This window comes from Sorex araneus, chromosome X, assembly GCF_027595985.1.
Source record: "Sorex araneus isolate mSorAra2 chromosome X, mSorAra2.pri, whole genome shotgun sequence".
Classification (NCBI taxonomy): Eukaryota; Metazoa; Chordata; class Mammalia; order Eulipotyphla; family Soricidae; genus Sorex; species Sorex araneus.
Genome location: NC_073313.1, coordinates 39,068,226 through 39,084,283, shown reverse-complemented (window position 1 = coordinate 39,084,283; position 16,058 = coordinate 39,068,226). Strand labels below are relative to the sequence as shown.

The 16,058-nt window shown below is 39.9% G+C and overlaps 1 protein-coding gene across 1 annotated transcript in view; it reads right to left on the bottom strand.

The window, feature by feature from the left end:
• Nucleotides 1-1,477: 1,477 nt before the first annotated feature.
• Nucleotides 1,478-16,058, bottom strand: part of LOC101542682 (cytochrome b-245 heavy chain) — a 43,185-nt gene continuing 28,604 nt past the window's right edge. The window contains exons 8-13 of the mRNA XM_004612920.2: nt 15,939-16,031; nt 11,635-11,888; nt 10,589-10,751; nt 8,254-8,400; nt 3,318-3,442; nt 1,478-2,204 (exon numbers count right to left, since the gene is read on the bottom strand). Coding sequence (XP_004612977.1) covers nt 2,078-2,204; nt 3,318-3,442; nt 8,254-8,400; nt 10,589-10,751; nt 11,635-11,888; nt 15,939-16,031 — 909 coding nt within the window. The 3' untranslated portion in view covers nt 1,478-2,077. The remainder of the gene's footprint in view (nt 2,205-3,317; nt 3,443-8,253; nt 8,401-10,588; nt 10,752-11,634; nt 11,889-15,938; nt 16,032-16,058) is intronic.

The window sequence follows — 16,058 nt, the reverse complement described above, 5'->3', positions numbered from 1 at the left end:
CTATATATAACCAAAGTAAAGTGAAAAATACACATATATACCTCTTAAAATTACAACCAATACATTTTAAACTTTTAAGAAATTTGAAATATGAAGTAAGACCCCCTTCCCCATCCTTTTATCTTTTTTTCTTTTTTGTTTTTTTCCCCTCTCATTCTCCTTCTAGTCACTGTCTTCTTCCCTCCTGGCCTTATCTGCGCTTCCACTGTTTGCCTCACTTTTTTCCCCCTTAACTAAAGTTGACTAGTTCTAGATATTTGTAGCTCCAGAGAGAGGAGTGAATAATGCTGTTTTTATTTCCCAGAAATAGAAGCAGGTCTAAGCAGAAAAATAAAGCAAAAACAAAACTAAAAAAAACTCTGACCACATTCGGAGAACATTCTATTGAATGTGAATCTAATACGCAATAAGCAAGAGATTTTAGGTTCTTAATATCAAGATGATGTTAATATCAAGATGATGCTATTGCTTTTAAACCCATAAACTGTTAGTCACACAAATGAAATCCATTTTTGTGAATGTATTTAAGTAAACTGGAGCAGAAGTATTTAAAGCAGGTGGGCATATCAGATATATACTTAGCATCATTCTTAATTGGCAAGCTTCCCATGGTGTATTCATATGCCAAAGCCAGTAACAAGATGGGTCTCATTCCCCTGACCCTGAAAGAGCCTCCAATGTGGCATCATTGGGAAGGCCGAGTAGAGAGAGGCTTCTAAAATCTCAGGGACAGGACAAATGGAGATGTTACTGAGACCGCTCAAGAAATTCGACAATCAACGGGATGATGATGATGATGATCATTCTTAATTTGAAAATCACAAGTGGCAATAAATTGGTTGGCATTTTTTATAGCTCAGAAATTAGAACTAAAGGAGCCAGCAGGAATTATGGTAGGAGGTCACTTCTCTGCTTACATGGCTCTTGTTTGTTTGTTTTGTGGCTGTTGTTGTTGCTTTGTTTTGTTTTGTGGCCACACCCAGCAGTGCTCAGGGCTTAGTCCTGGCTCTTCGCTCAGGGATCACTCCTGGTGGGTTCAGGAGATCATATGGGGTTCAGGGGATTGAACCCTGGGTTGGCTGTCTGCAAGATATATATGCTACCCACTGTACTATCTCTCCAGCCCCCAACTCCATCTCTCCCTCTCTCTCCACACCCTCCCCAGCTTCAAATAAGAATTCAAGAAAATTCTTTCAACTTACTATCCTGAGTCTGTGTTCTGCTCTCAGGAGAATCAGGTTCCTTTGCTCTATAAAAATAACAGGAGCTACTTCCCAGGAGCTATTTAAGACTTAAATTCTACCCTGGCATTGCATATTTCTAAATGTCTTTTTATTCATTCATTCATTCATTCATTCATTCAACAAATTGTCCTTGAGTGTCCACCTTTGTGGACACCTTTGTGAATGCTAGGTATTCTGTGAATTCTGTTCAGTCATATATTCTTTTGTAGGAAAAATAACTGTCTGACCCAGTTAGGCTTCCAAAAAAAACTGGATATTCTCAAATGTCACTCCTGTCACTGTTACGTGCTGAATCACTTTCAGCGTATGTTATCTCTTAACTATTTGGAAATTTTCCTTCTCTATGACGATGATAACAAAAATGACACAAAAGGAAAATAAATAGCTACTCCCTGGTTTGTTTCTTCTTCCTGGAATTATAAAAACTTATTCATAGGAAATTTGATATAATAGGAAGACTCCCAAAACATATCTGGTCTCAACTTCCTAAACTTTAAAAGTTTCCCTCACCATTTTGACCCCCTAATTTTTATCCTCAAAAAAATAAATCTGGGGGGGCAAAAAAATAAATCTAGGTATCCTTACCCTCTTTTTTTTCTGGCAGTACTGTGAGAAAAAAAATAAACTAAGACTTGTAAAATTGTTCCAAAAATCACAAAAACCCTTACAAATTATTACATTCAAACAATCTTTTGACTTTTTTTTCAGTGAAAAACAATTGTGTTTTCGTTACTTTTCTCCTGTTTTAGAAGGGAGGAATGTATACCATCAACTAGTATCATTTGAACATTTGGCAGCATAATCCACATTTAGATCCTCATGGAACAGACCAGTTAGAAGTTTTCCTTGTTGAAAATGAAGTGCACTCCCCGGGGGCCAGATTCAGAATTGGAGATGCTCTGTTTACTGAGGGTTTTGGCCAAGGCTTCTGGTCCACAGAGGAAAACTCCTATTCTGGTACTTTAGAAAGAAAAAGAAGACAGTTTCAGACTTTGTTATAAAATAAACGACAAACCAGGTGTGCACGAAAGCACATGTGGTGTGGTATGGTGGTGGTGGTGATGGTGGCGGTGGTGTGTGTGCGTGTGTGTGTGTGTTTATATCTTTGGTATTCCTATTGATTTCCTTCTAGATGGGCTGCTTCCTCAGGGCCTAATGCCCTCTGATCCTTTGTATTTTTCACAAATGCAGAACCCAAATTGTCCTGGAGGAGGGCAGCTCAGCTATGTTTGAAGGGGAGGTGGGCAACTGCACACTTCAAAAGACAGTCGACTTCCCTGGAAAACGTTATTAAAGGAGGATTTTTGGAAACTTCTGCCTCAGAGAAATGGTGAATTTGAGTCTCTGGGCTACTACTTTTCTGTGGTTCCAGACCCTCTGGCATCCTGAAATTGGAAATACTGACTATGCCAACAGCTTGGTTAGCAGAGCTTGGCTGCATGACTCAACATTCGAGAATCTGCAACCGTTCTTCTCAAGGTGTGGTTTCAGACCAGTAACCTTCAGTCTTCTTTTACAAAATGCTGATTCTTGGGTCACACCCCAGACTTAACTAAATCAGCATCTTTATTTTAAAAAGATCTTTCAGAAATTCATGCACTCAAAGAAGAGGAAGGAGCCTAACGTACCCATTGATGGTAATTTCTTAGGTTATTATTGTTCTGTAAAGATAGAGAAATCCCTCAAAGTTTCCAGATGGTTAAACATTAGTAAGGATGGAAAGAACTTGGAAATGTCTGGACACTTATATTATTTTAGACCCAAAATGTTTAACTGGAAATGGGGGCAGTGTCTCCTAATAGTGAAATTTTTGACTTATTACCCTACTTGGAAGGAGTGGGGATCAGAAAGCTTGAAGTGTTCCTGAGAATTTTTGCTTATAATAATTCTCTAGGTCATTTTGGTGTGATGTAGTCTCCCTCTTAAAGTCAGCAATATTTTTAACCCTTTGTTGGGTATGAATATAGTAGTTTAGATGATTCCATCTCTAGAATATATTAATATAGTCATGTTTGGGAGCTACTGCTGTAGATAGGATATGAGCTTCAAGAACATCTTAGTTGACCTCCTTACTTTGGATGTTGACTTGCAATTGTCTTAAATTCATTATCCCAGTTGGGTCGCCCATACAAGGTCTTTTGTTTCAGGCCTGTGATCACATCTTTTTCCTCATCGTGGTGCACAGCAAAGTGATTGGCCTGCAGAGAAAACCATAAATTCAGAAAGAAGGGAAAAACAGATACACAACTAAGCTACACATATAAAGCTCTGAGTTTAGTTTCCAGCAACACACACACATACACATACACAAAAACACACACGCAATGAGACATGCTGATCTGCTGCAAAAACACACAGACTGCTCATTAATTAAGCTCTCACTACTAATTTGGGTTATACATATTTGGAGCAAGATAACATGCTAGAAGCAATAAGGTAAACAATGCTAAACAAAATAAGTCTCCTTAAGAAATTTCTTCTAGTAATCTGAATGGCTAAAAGACACATGAGAAAATGCTCTACATCACTAATCATCAGGGAGATGCAGATTAAAACAACTATGAGATATCATTTTACACCACAGAGACTGGCCCACATCCAAAAGGACAAAAGCAACCAATGTTGGCGAGGATGTGGGGAGAAAGGGACTCTCCTTCACTGCTGGTGGGAATGCTGACTGGTTCAACCCTTTTGGAAAACAATATGGATGATTCTCAAAAAATTAGAAATTGAGCTCCCATTTGACCCAGCAATATCACTCCTGGGAATATATCCCTGAGAAGCAAAAAGGTATAGTAGAAATGACATCTGCATTTGTATGTTCATTGCAGCACTGTTTACAATAGACAAAATCTGGAAAAAACTGGAGTGCCCAAAGGTACTTCTACACAATGGAATACTATGCAGCTGTTAGAAAAGATGAAGTCATGAAATTTGCATATAAGTGGATCAACATGAAAAGTATCATGTTAAGTGAAATGAGTCAAAAAGAGAGAGACAGACATAGAAAGATGGCACTCATCTGTGAAATATAAAGTAACAGAGTGGGAGACTAACCCAAGAGTAGTAGAGATACAGACCAGGAGGTCTGCCCCACAGCTTGGAAACTGTCCTCACATGCTTGGGGAAAAGGCAGCTGAGATAGAGAAGGGAACACCAAGCAGAGGATGTTGGGAGGACCCATTTGGGTTGAAAGATGTGTGCCGAAAGTAGACAATAGACCAAACATGATGGCCAATCAATATCTCTATTGCAAACTACAACACCCAAAAGGAGAGAGAACAAAAGGGAATGTCCTGCCGCAGAGACAGGGTGGGGTGTTGGGGGATGGAATGGGGGTAGTGGGAGGGATACTGGTGGAGGAGAATGGGCACTGGTGGAGGGATGGGTAAATGATCACTGTATGACTGAAATGTAAACACGAAAGTTCATAAGTTTGTAACTGTATCTCACAGTGATTCACAAATAAAAATAAAAGAAAATTTCTTCTAGAAAGAGGGATATCAAGGGGCTGGAGTGATAGCACAGCTGGTAGGGTGTTTGCCTTGCACGCAGCCGACTGGGGTTCGATTCCAAGCATCCCATATGATCCCCCGAGCACCGCCAGGAGTAATTCCTGGTGCAGAGCCAGGAGTAACCCCTGAGCATTGCCGGGTGTGACCCCAAAAAACAAAAAAAAGAGAGAGAAATCAAAGTATACACGTGAGTACTTTGGAAGAAACACAAGCATCTCACTGAGCAGAGAAAGGAATTGTGGGTGGAGGTTATGGAAAAGTTTCTAAGCTTCAAAGTGTGAGTAAGATTTTAAATTTCTCAATTTTCACACTGATTTTCTTTCCTTACATCTGACTTTCTTTTCTCATGCTGATTGATGTATCTCCACTCATTTGGGACAATCACATTATTTCCACTAAAAATGGAAATAATCATAGACCAAAATGCTCTTATATTTTATTTTTCAAAATTTTTAATTTTAATTTTATTATTTATTTATTCATTCATTCATTTATTTAGTAACAAAGAGGTATCAAAGTGAGCCTAAACAGTAGCGTGTTTTTGTGTGTATACATAGAAACATTTTTTCCTCAACTATTTTAGGGAACTCAGTTTAAAAAACAGGTATTTTCATAAAAATCAGTAGTCAAATTTATTTAAAAATCAATCTGGGAGTGGGGAGATAGCTCAGGGGTAGGGTGCATGCTATGCATGTGCTAGGCTCTGCATTTAATCTTCAGGACCGCATGGCCCTTGAGCACCTCTAGGTGGCCCTCAGCACCACCTCTCTGGGCTCCAGTATTGAATCACAGTCTGGTTGGCAAAGTACCAGTGGAAGTCGTCCCCAGACACCCTGAACACTACTTGAGAAGTAGTGTTTTATTATAAAATAATAAATCTAGTTTCAAATTCATGGATGGATAATGGAGATGTAGGATGCATAGAAGAGTGTTATTCTAGTTCAATGATCCTGTAGGGACCAGTTGTACAAAGTAATAGAATTATTTTTTCAATTCAAAGCAACCTACATTTAAAATAATGCACATAAAGATAACAGCAAGATAGCAATAAAGATCCTAAGGCAACATAGTGGGAGAATTGCTCCAGTTGGTGGGGGAATTGGGAGGGAGGGGTCTGAGGGTCCTTCAGAAAGGGAGGGGTACACTGGTGATGGATATGGTATTGGAATTATGTTCATGAGGAACTATTATTAATAGCTTTGTCAACCACTGAACCTCAATAATAATAAATAACTCAAAAATAATGTCCATAGCTATGTAAATAACATAACTGCAAAGAAGTAGTAATAGCTACTAATTGTTATTAAGCAATGCTATTGTGCAAGATATTGTTCTTATTTATCATCTCATTCGAGTCTCACAATAATACTATGAAGTAGCTGTTGCTGATATCCACATTTCAGATGAGGAAGTTATAATATATTTATACACTATGGATTTCCCCCGAGTTTCATATTTACTTTTTATTCACTTTCTCTTGGGGGGAAGTTATGGGCTAGACCTGGCTGTGTTCAGGGCACGCTTCTGGCTCTGAGCTCAAGAGTCACTCCTTGCGGGGCTCATGAGGTCATATGTAGTGCTGGGGATCGAACCTGGGTCGGATATGTGCAAGGCAAGAGCCTTATCAGCCCTTACCGTTGCTCCAGCTCTTTCTGGATTTCATTTTTATCAGACGATTTTGTTCTAGGTATGTCCAGCTGAGAACCTGCTTTCATTCCCACTCAGTGACACCTTATGCAGCCGAATCACTGATAAATATTTGTAACATTTACTTACTTATAAAGATGTATGTATTGTGGAGTTGGAGAAATACTACAATGGGTAGGGGGTTTGCTTTACACACAGCTGACCCAGATTCGATCCCTGGCATCCCTGTGATACCCCATGCATGACCAGGAGTATTTACTGAGTGCAGAGTCAAGAGAAATCCCCAAGTATCACTGGGTGTGGCCCCCGAACAAACAAAAAGATGTATGCGTTAGGCATCATTAAATTATTTTAGGTTTCTCAATCTCAGTAATTTTCACATACACTTGGGGCTGTATAATTCTTTGCTATAGGAGACTACCTGTGATTTCTAAGATATTTCTAAGATATTCACATTGGTAAATATTCCAGGATGAAAGTGGGACATATATATGTATATATATGCGTAATGTACATATGCACATTAGCACTGTAGCACTGTAGCACTATAGTCCTGTTGTTCATTGATTTGCTCGAGCGGTCACCAGTAACATCTCCACTGGGAGACTTGTTGTTACTGTTTTTGGCATATTGAATAAGCCACGGGTAGCTTGCCAGGCTCTGCCGTGCGGGCAGATACTCTCGGTAGCTTGCAGGGCTCTCTGAGAGGGATGGAGGAATAGAACCCGGGTCGGCCGTGTGCAAGGCAAATGCCCTACCCGCTGTGCTATTGCTCCAGTCCACATATGCACATTACTTTTATTACTAATGTATTGATTTATCTACAAATGATAATTATGAACTACAGGTAATTGCTAAGAGAACAAGCTCTTGAGCACTGTGACTGTCACTTTTTCACTACTCTTAGACAAATAACTTAATCTGTTCCTGTCCTTGGCTTCCTTATATGAGACTTGAATTCGATAATCACTAAAAACACTGCCTGGTGCAATAGCATTGCTTAATAGCAATTAGAAGTTATTATTACTTTTTAAGTGCACTGCATATATTATCAACATGCATGAATGCATACACATATTATATATATACATTGCATGTGTGTATATACATATGTATGTATATGTAGAGAGATAAAACTAATATTTCCTTTCCATAACCAGTGGATCATCTTGTTTAACTGGTTCCAGATCCCTGATGAGACTATTACTCTAAAAAGATCAGAATCCTGGCTTTATTCTCTTATAGGATCCTTATATATTTTTTTAATTTATTTTTTAATTAGTGAGTATAGTATATAGTATACTGAGGGTATAGTTACAGATTCGCACATTTTCGTGCTTGTTTTTCCCTCATGCAATGTTTAAGAGCCCATCCCTCCACCAGTGTCCATTTCCCCCCACCCATGAACCCAATATCACTCCCACCCAACCCCCAGTCCCATCCCCCCACCCCACCCCGCCTCTGTAGCGGGGCATTCCAATTTGATATCTATCTTTCCTTTTGGGTGTTGTGGTTCCAAATAAGGGTATTGAGTGGTCATCATGTTCAGTCTCTAGTCTACTTTCAGCACGCATCTCCCTTCCCATGCAGGATCTCTAATCACATATTACTTGGTGTTCCCCTCTCTATCTGGGATGACTTTCTCCCAGCGTGTGTAGGATCCTTATATTTGATCTGTTCCATACACAAACTTTTTTTCTCGTCTCAATAGTCTAAAATCATACAGAGATTAGTGAGAGTGAATGAACCAGATCTCCTGAATCCAACGACCATTCCATGTATCAAGGAGAAATCAGTAAACACTGGGCACCATAGGAAGGACCTGAGATATAGAATCTTTTCTTCACCTGAGACTCATCCCAGCCAGTGAGATAGATGTTGTAGCTAAGGAAGTCAGCGTTGTTCCTCTCCTGCATCTGGGTCTCCAGAAGTTGCAGCAAGTCTGCAAACCATTCAAAGGCATGTGTGTCTCGGCATAGCCAATAGAAATAGATCTGAAAGAGAAACAGATGATATAAATGACCTTGTCAGCATTGGCACATGGTTTTATCCCCTCCCCCAAAGATTTTCTTCCTGCTCAGAGTGCCTAGACACAGATTTTTCAGAGAGCTCTGGACATTTCACAAACTAGCTCTTCAAACTAGACCTATTCTTCATACTTGCAGGACACTAAAGTAATACCTTGGTCTCAAAAATATAGTGACTTAAAAAAAAGACATTAGCCTAACACTTTCCCTTGGGGTTTGCTTTTGTTCTCCTGGAATCCCTTGATACCTTTATAGCTTTTCTCAGAAAGCCCAGTGGAATCTAGACTAGCAATAATTGCTACCTGCCTGATACTGACAGGTCTTTATGAGCTGCCTGGGGAAAAAAAGTATTTCTACCCACAACTCCACAGCACAGCAAAGAGGGAAAGGGAAATTTAAAAGATCAGCATAACTTAATGTTCCTATTTGGGTTATCTTTCAATTGTTAGATGGTCTCAAGTTTTATAAAATATATGATATCAAAATGAAATTTATCATATATGACCTGGCCCTTCCACTCCTAGATATCTATACAAAGAACACAAAGATACTAACTTGAAACCCTATTTTCACATATATGTTCACTGTAGCACTATTTACAATAGCCCAGATCTGGAAACTAACTTCCAAATGACAGAGGAGTGAATGAAGAAATGGTGGTCTCTATGTACAATAGAATACTACTCAACTGGGGCTGAATAGATAGTACAGAGAGTAGGGTGCTTGCCTTGAACTTTCCCAATCCAGGTTCAATTCTCAGCATGCCATATGATCTGAGTACTGCCAGGAGTAATTCCTGAGTACAGAGGTAAGAGTAACCCCTGGGTATCACTTGGTATGACCCAAAAACTATAAAACAAAAAAAGATGAAATCTTGCATTTTGCTAAGATTTGAGTAGAAATACAGGGTGTCATGTTAAGCAAAATAAGTTAGAATGAGAAGGACAAATATCAAATGCCCCCACAAATGCCCCCTGATACAGACAAGCAAAACAAGGAAGCATACAAAGTCAAACTAAAATGATCCCTTGAACTCGAATCACAGAACTGCAAAGAATAAGGGAGAGGGAGTTTGTGGGAAGGAGGAGTTCACTGGACTGTGATGAAAGAATATTGATAATTTAGTGATAGGTTTGATGTGGCAACTCATACTTGAAAGAGGTGTGAAATTGTACCCCTAAAATAAATTGTATTCTGAATCAACAAAAGTGAAAACCTCAATGAAAAAAATTAAAGCTTCTAAGACAGACACATCTTAGAGAAATTTCCAAAGATTTAGAAATAAAGCTCTAGATATTAATGGTGGTGGCAGTGTGTGTGTGGGCGGGGAGTAGGATGAAGTCCTTTATCAGGCAATGAAACCAAATTTATACTTGAGGAAAAAATTCCCCTGGGAATTTATTCTGAGGTTCTATCCACAAGCTAAAGTTTCCTGAAAAAACATGTTTTCCTACTCTCTCCCTGAAAAAAAGCACTGATAGATATGGCAGATTAGAAATGAAATCCGGAGCAAAGAGATAGTACAGGGCAAAGAGATAGTACAGGGCTTAAGGTCTTTGCCTAGCATGCGGTCAGTCTGAGTTTGACCCCCAGTACCACATACGGTGTAAGCCCTGAGCACCACCAGGTGTGGCCCAAGATTAAGAAAGGGGGGATCAACCTCAATAGCCAATATGGAATGATAGAAAAAATAGTCTGTATTACTTAAATGGAACATAAAGGAATCATTAAAAAATCACTGCAAAGCCTTTGACAAGCTAAGAAACATTTTCTATAATATATTTAAATGGAGGATATGAAATTGCGTGTAGTCGATATTTATAACTTTCTAAGTATATTCAAACACATGGGAAAGTATTGGAATCGATACACAGAAGGATAGTGATTGGACAGGTTTGTGAATGCTTTTTCTTTTCTCTACCTTCTACCAAATTTCTAGCAAGGCTCTCAAATACAATATATTACTTTCACAAGTAAGTCTGTTTCTATAGAAGCACACTAACTTTCTTAAATATCCCTTAACTTATCTAGTCTTTCTGGAGTGTCCTGGGACTGTCACTGTCCTAGGTCTCTACCAGCCTCAACTCTGAAGGCTCTCTAAACTTCACTTGGCAGAAAGTGATCTGCGGACGCTCTGAGAAATGGACAAAGATACCTTTTTAAGCTTCAGATTGGTGGCATTATTGCAGTATTTGTACCAGACTGACTTGAGAATGGATGCGAAGGGTGTAACGCCAATGCCCGCTCCCACCAACATCGCCACCTCGTAACGGAACACATCTTCACTGGCTGTGCCAAAGGGCCCGTCAACTGCAATCCTGTAGGAAAGTGTGGGAGATGGTTACATAAATACTTTGCTATCCGAAGTAGGATGGGAACAAATGATTACTGGGTGTATAAAATATGACTTCAAAATGGCACTCTGTATCTGGGGGCCCCTTTCTACTAGGAAATTGCTTTCAAGTAACCAACTTGGTGTCAATACTCCGTTTGGAAGTAAGAGGAGTTTTTAGCTAACCATAAACATGGGGAAACTCTCAGGGACATTCCCCCTACCCTCTTTCATCCACAGTGTGTGTATGTGTGGGATGAGTTGGTGTGTGTCTGTGTATGTATGTGTGTCCCTGTCTAGGAGTCTGTGTCTCTATGTGTGTCTTTGTGTGTCTGTGTGTCCCACTCTTAAAATTTTTGTCTATGATGTCCATTGAACTAATGTGGTAATCTTCTATATCACAATATATTATAGGTTTAATAACTTATTTTCATGTCTTTATTCACTGAGTTTATAAAAAATTCTGTCCTTCAGCATTTACTAAATGCCTGACATTGTTAGACATGTGAATAATATAGGACATTCACCTATAAATAAAATGCTAATTAAAATTTTAAAGCCTTTGATGTACTAGAGTTTGTTAGGAAAATCACTTGGTTTTGGTTTTTACAAATATTTAAAGGATGCTGGAAGTATCTATTGCTAGCATTTGATTCAAATATTTTATATTCCATATAAGATTTATAAGGATCTTCATAGACACACCACAAACATAAAATGGAGAACACAGAAATTACTTCCTATAGTTGCACAATATGTGTGTTTTGTCAGAATGAAAGAGATGGTATAATGAGAAATGGGAGAACAGGAGCTAATTAGTAGGTCCCCCCTCAATTCATTTATGTTTATAACATGCATGTTGTACTCACTTAGGTAGTTTCCAGGCATCCTGAAACTCCTGCTTATCACAGCCACAGGCATTGAATAGTCCTTCTGTCCAGTCCCCGACAATACGGATATGGATGCTAAAGAAGTCTTCCTCAGGTGCAGAAGTCAGTGTGAAAGGGTGCCACTCAAGTCTGGACACTTTGGGACACTTGACAAAAATGTATTGTCCCACCTCCATCTTGAATCCTTTCTTTTTCATCTGTAGCTCAATAGTCTTGAAAGGGTGAGTGACCACCTACCAACAAAATACGTGTCTGAGAACTATACTTTTCCCAAATGGCTGAACTGGGTTTGATCCCTGGCACCCCATAGAATCCTCCAGTACCACCACATGTAATTTATGAGTATAGAGCTAGGTGTAACCCCTGAGCACTATTGGATTGAGTGAAGACCAAAAACAAAAAAAAAATTAACAAAAACGAAATGACAGTTTCCTAAGTAGTATTACTGGACATTCCACAAGCAAAGAGAATGAGCAATCATTTTAATAAAAATTATCAATTCCAAAAACCTGTGATTTAGTATATCTTTCATGATAAAGCTATGACCACCTTTCTTCCCTCAAATAAGGAGTTATGGTGCTTCATTTGGAAAACAGTAACCTGAAACTTATATAATGTTACAACCCAATGTTGTCCCAATAACAATTTAATTATTTTAAGTATGTTGAAAAGTTAGATATTTGAAAAACTACTTTACTAATTAAAAATATTTGGGGCCGGAGCGATAGCACAATGGGTACGGCATTTGCCTTGCATGCAGCCGACCTGGGTTTGATTCCCAGCATCCCATATGGTCCCCTGAGCACCGTCAGAAGTAATTCCTGAGTGCAGAGCCAGGAGTAATCCCTGAGCATCGCCGGGTGTGACCCAAAAAGCAAAAAAAAAAATTTGTAATATTCTTTGGTAAAAACAATCTTTATCTAAATATTGCAACTTTACAGTCAGAATTGGATGGAACCAAATAAAATATACTAGTAGACTGCATTGTTACTGGGACACTTTGGGGTAACACCTTGCTTTTGATATTTTTTTTCACAAGGAGGAAATAAAACTTCATCCACCTCAGTTTTTAAAATTGAATCAGGGGGGCTGGAGCAATAGCACAGCGGAGAGGGCGTTTGCTTTGCACGCGGCTGACCCACGTTCGATTCCCAGCATCCCATATGGTCGCCTGAGCAACGCCAGGAGTAATTCCTGAGTGCATGAGCCAGGAGTAACTCCTGTGCATTACTGGGTGTGACCCCCCAAAAAAGCAAATAAATAAATAAATAAAATTGAATCAGGGTGAGATACATAGTTACAAAGTTGTTTATGATTGGATTTCAGTTATACAATGTTTCAACACCCTTCTCTTCACCCTCATACATTTGCCACTACCAAAATCCCCAGTTTCCCTCCCGCCACCACCCACGCCCAGTCTGCCTCTATGGCAGACACTTTTCTTCTCTCTCTCTCTCTCTCTCTCTCTCTCTCTCTCTCTCTCTCTCTCTGTCTCTCTCTGTCTCTCTCTCTCCTTTAAGGCATTGTGGTTTGCAACACAGGTATACTGAAAAGGTTATCATGTATATTACTTTATCTCTTCAGCACTTAGTTCCTGTTCAGAAAACTTATTTTATTTACATAAAAACAAGTTTTCTAGAAAAGTGCTTTCTGTTTTGTCAGTTCTCCTTTGCTAAGGGAAGTTCATGTCAGCTCACTCTGCTGATGTATGGCATTTCCTTGTATAATACAATATAAATTCAATGTGAAAGGAGAACTGTTGTGGTTTCCTTTATTTTAAGGTATACAATACCAGCTGGACAACTTTACTAGGAACCTTCACAGACATCGAGAAAGAAAAGCGAGGGCTCCAGGAAATATTTTAAAAATGAGAGAAAATTTTTTGCTTATGAATAACTCTGGTTCGATCTTCAGTACTGCATGAAGTCACTAAATGTGGCTTCCCCAACCATTGCTTGGAGGGGGGGGGGCTTCCCCGCAAAAGAAAGAAAAGCTGGGGTGAAGGGTAGGAATAATTTGTGTGTTTTTCAAAAATAACCCGGGGTAGCCTTTTTGATAAATACTTTTTGACCAGAATTAAATTAAATTGTATTTGATAGAAATAATCTTATCAGGGCCAGAGAGATAGTACAATGGGTATACTTGCCTTGCACACAGCTGGCCCTTTTTTGGGGGGTCACACCCAGAAATTCACAGGGGTTACTCCTGTCTCATGCACTCAGGAATTACTCCTGGCGGTGCTCAGGGGACCATATGGGATGCTGGAAATCAAACTTGGGTCGGCCACGTGCAAGGCAAACGCCCTGCCCGCTGTGCTATCACTCCAGCCCAGCTGGCCCATTTTTGATTCCTGAAACCACATATAGTCTCCTTATTTGCCTTAACAGGAGTGATCCCTGAAAGCAGAGTCAGGAGGAATTAGGAGTAAGCTCTGGGCACTGCCAGGTGTGACCCAACACCCCCACCCCCACCCCTAAAAATAATCCTGTCTGGGGGTTGGAGAGATAGTTCTGAGATTAAGGTCAACCCCAGTTTGATCTCTGGAACCACATATCACCTCCTCAGCACCACCCTTGAGCAAAGAACCAGAGCCAGTAATACACCTGAGCACTGCTGGGGGTGATTCACCTTGCCTCAAATTTCAATAAAAATTATCTTGGCTGGTATTGCTTTTTTTTTTGGTTCTTTTGGGTCACACCTGGCGATGCTCAAGGGTTACTCCTGGCTCTGCACTCAGGAATTACCCCTGGCAGTGCTCAGGGGACCATATGGGATGCTGGGAATCTAACCCAGTTTGGCCGTGTGCAAGGCAAGCACCCTACCCGCTGTGCTATTGCTCCAGCCCCATTGGCTGGTATTGCTTTATATTGGAACAAGTAGTTTCTGTTTTATTTATTTATATTTAAATATTCGACCAAATCCATGAACAATGGGACGACAATGCTACAGTGCTAAGACGTTTAATATTTTTCATAGACCTTTATAAGATGGATTTTTTCCCCATTTGCAACAATACCATATCAGATATGACAAGTTACTGACCTTCAGGAACAAATGACCCAGCACTGACTACTGAATCTACTCTCCTTGACTTCAGGAAATCAGTGTTTGATGCAGATGAGTGTTTTTTAAATTTAAATTTTTTAAAATTGGAAATTAAGAACAGTCAACACACAGCCTTCCGTTTGTGTAGCACTTTTTAAAATGCCATCAGAGGACCAGGCATAGCTCAGTGGACTTTGGGCATATTTTGCATGTTGGACGTGTAGTTTGGATCCCTGGCACTGGCACTTTCTGGTTTCCTGAGCACCACTGAAAGTGAGGCTTAAGCACAGAGCTGGCTGTGGCCCACCAAAAACGGTGTTGTTAGTGATGGGCTGAAGTGATAGCACAGAGGGTAGGGCGCTTGCCTTGCATGCGGCGGACCCAAGTTCGATTCCTCCGCCTCTCTCGGAGAGCCCGGCAAGCTACCAAGAGTATCCCGCCTGCGCAGCAGCAGAGCCTGGCAAGATGCCCGTGGAGTATTCACTATGCCAAAAATAGTAACAACAAGTCTCACAATGGACATGTTACTGGTGCCTGCTCGAGCAAATCGATGAGCAATGGCATGACAGTGATAGTGACTCATTTGACTATGAATAACCACTTAGAAGCATGGAGATGGGGAGCAAATAGATTCATCCCCATGATCTGCAATAGATTGGCCTCTTTATACCTTCTTATACCCAAATTGTCAGATATTAAGAGCTTCATATAAAATGACATCGTTTTTGTATATTACCATATCCTCTGATATGTTGTAATCATCTCTGGGTTATGAATTATTCCAAATGAAATGGAAATGCTATAATAGTTGTTTTACTGTGTTTGGGGGTGGATTTTGGGCTTTGGGGGCCCACACCTGGCGATGCTCAGGGGTCATTCCTGGCTCTGCACTCAGGAATTATTCCTAGCAGATGCTCAGGGGACTATATGGGATGCTAAGGATTGAATTCAGGTCTTTTGCGTGCAAAGGCAAGCACCCTACTTGTTTCACTATCACTCCTGGTCCTGTTTTAATGTGTTGTTTGGGGTGGGGAATAGTGACAAGAAAAAATCTGTACATGTTCAGTACAGATACATCTGTCATAGGCTGAACGAGAGAATAAGTGTATTCGATCCAAGATTGGTTTACTTGGCATATGTAGAAACTGGGGAACTGAGTAAAAGAAAAGCTTTAATGACAGAGAGAACTTGGATAGACTTGTCCTGATGCTATTAGTAATTTTTAAATTAGCTGTTACCTTGGTGATGACTACTTTCTGTTGAGATCGCCAAAACCGGACCAATCTCTCACAGACATACAGGAACATGGGAGCCACTATCCATTTCCAAGTCTGTAATCAGAGCAAAGGTGAAAAATA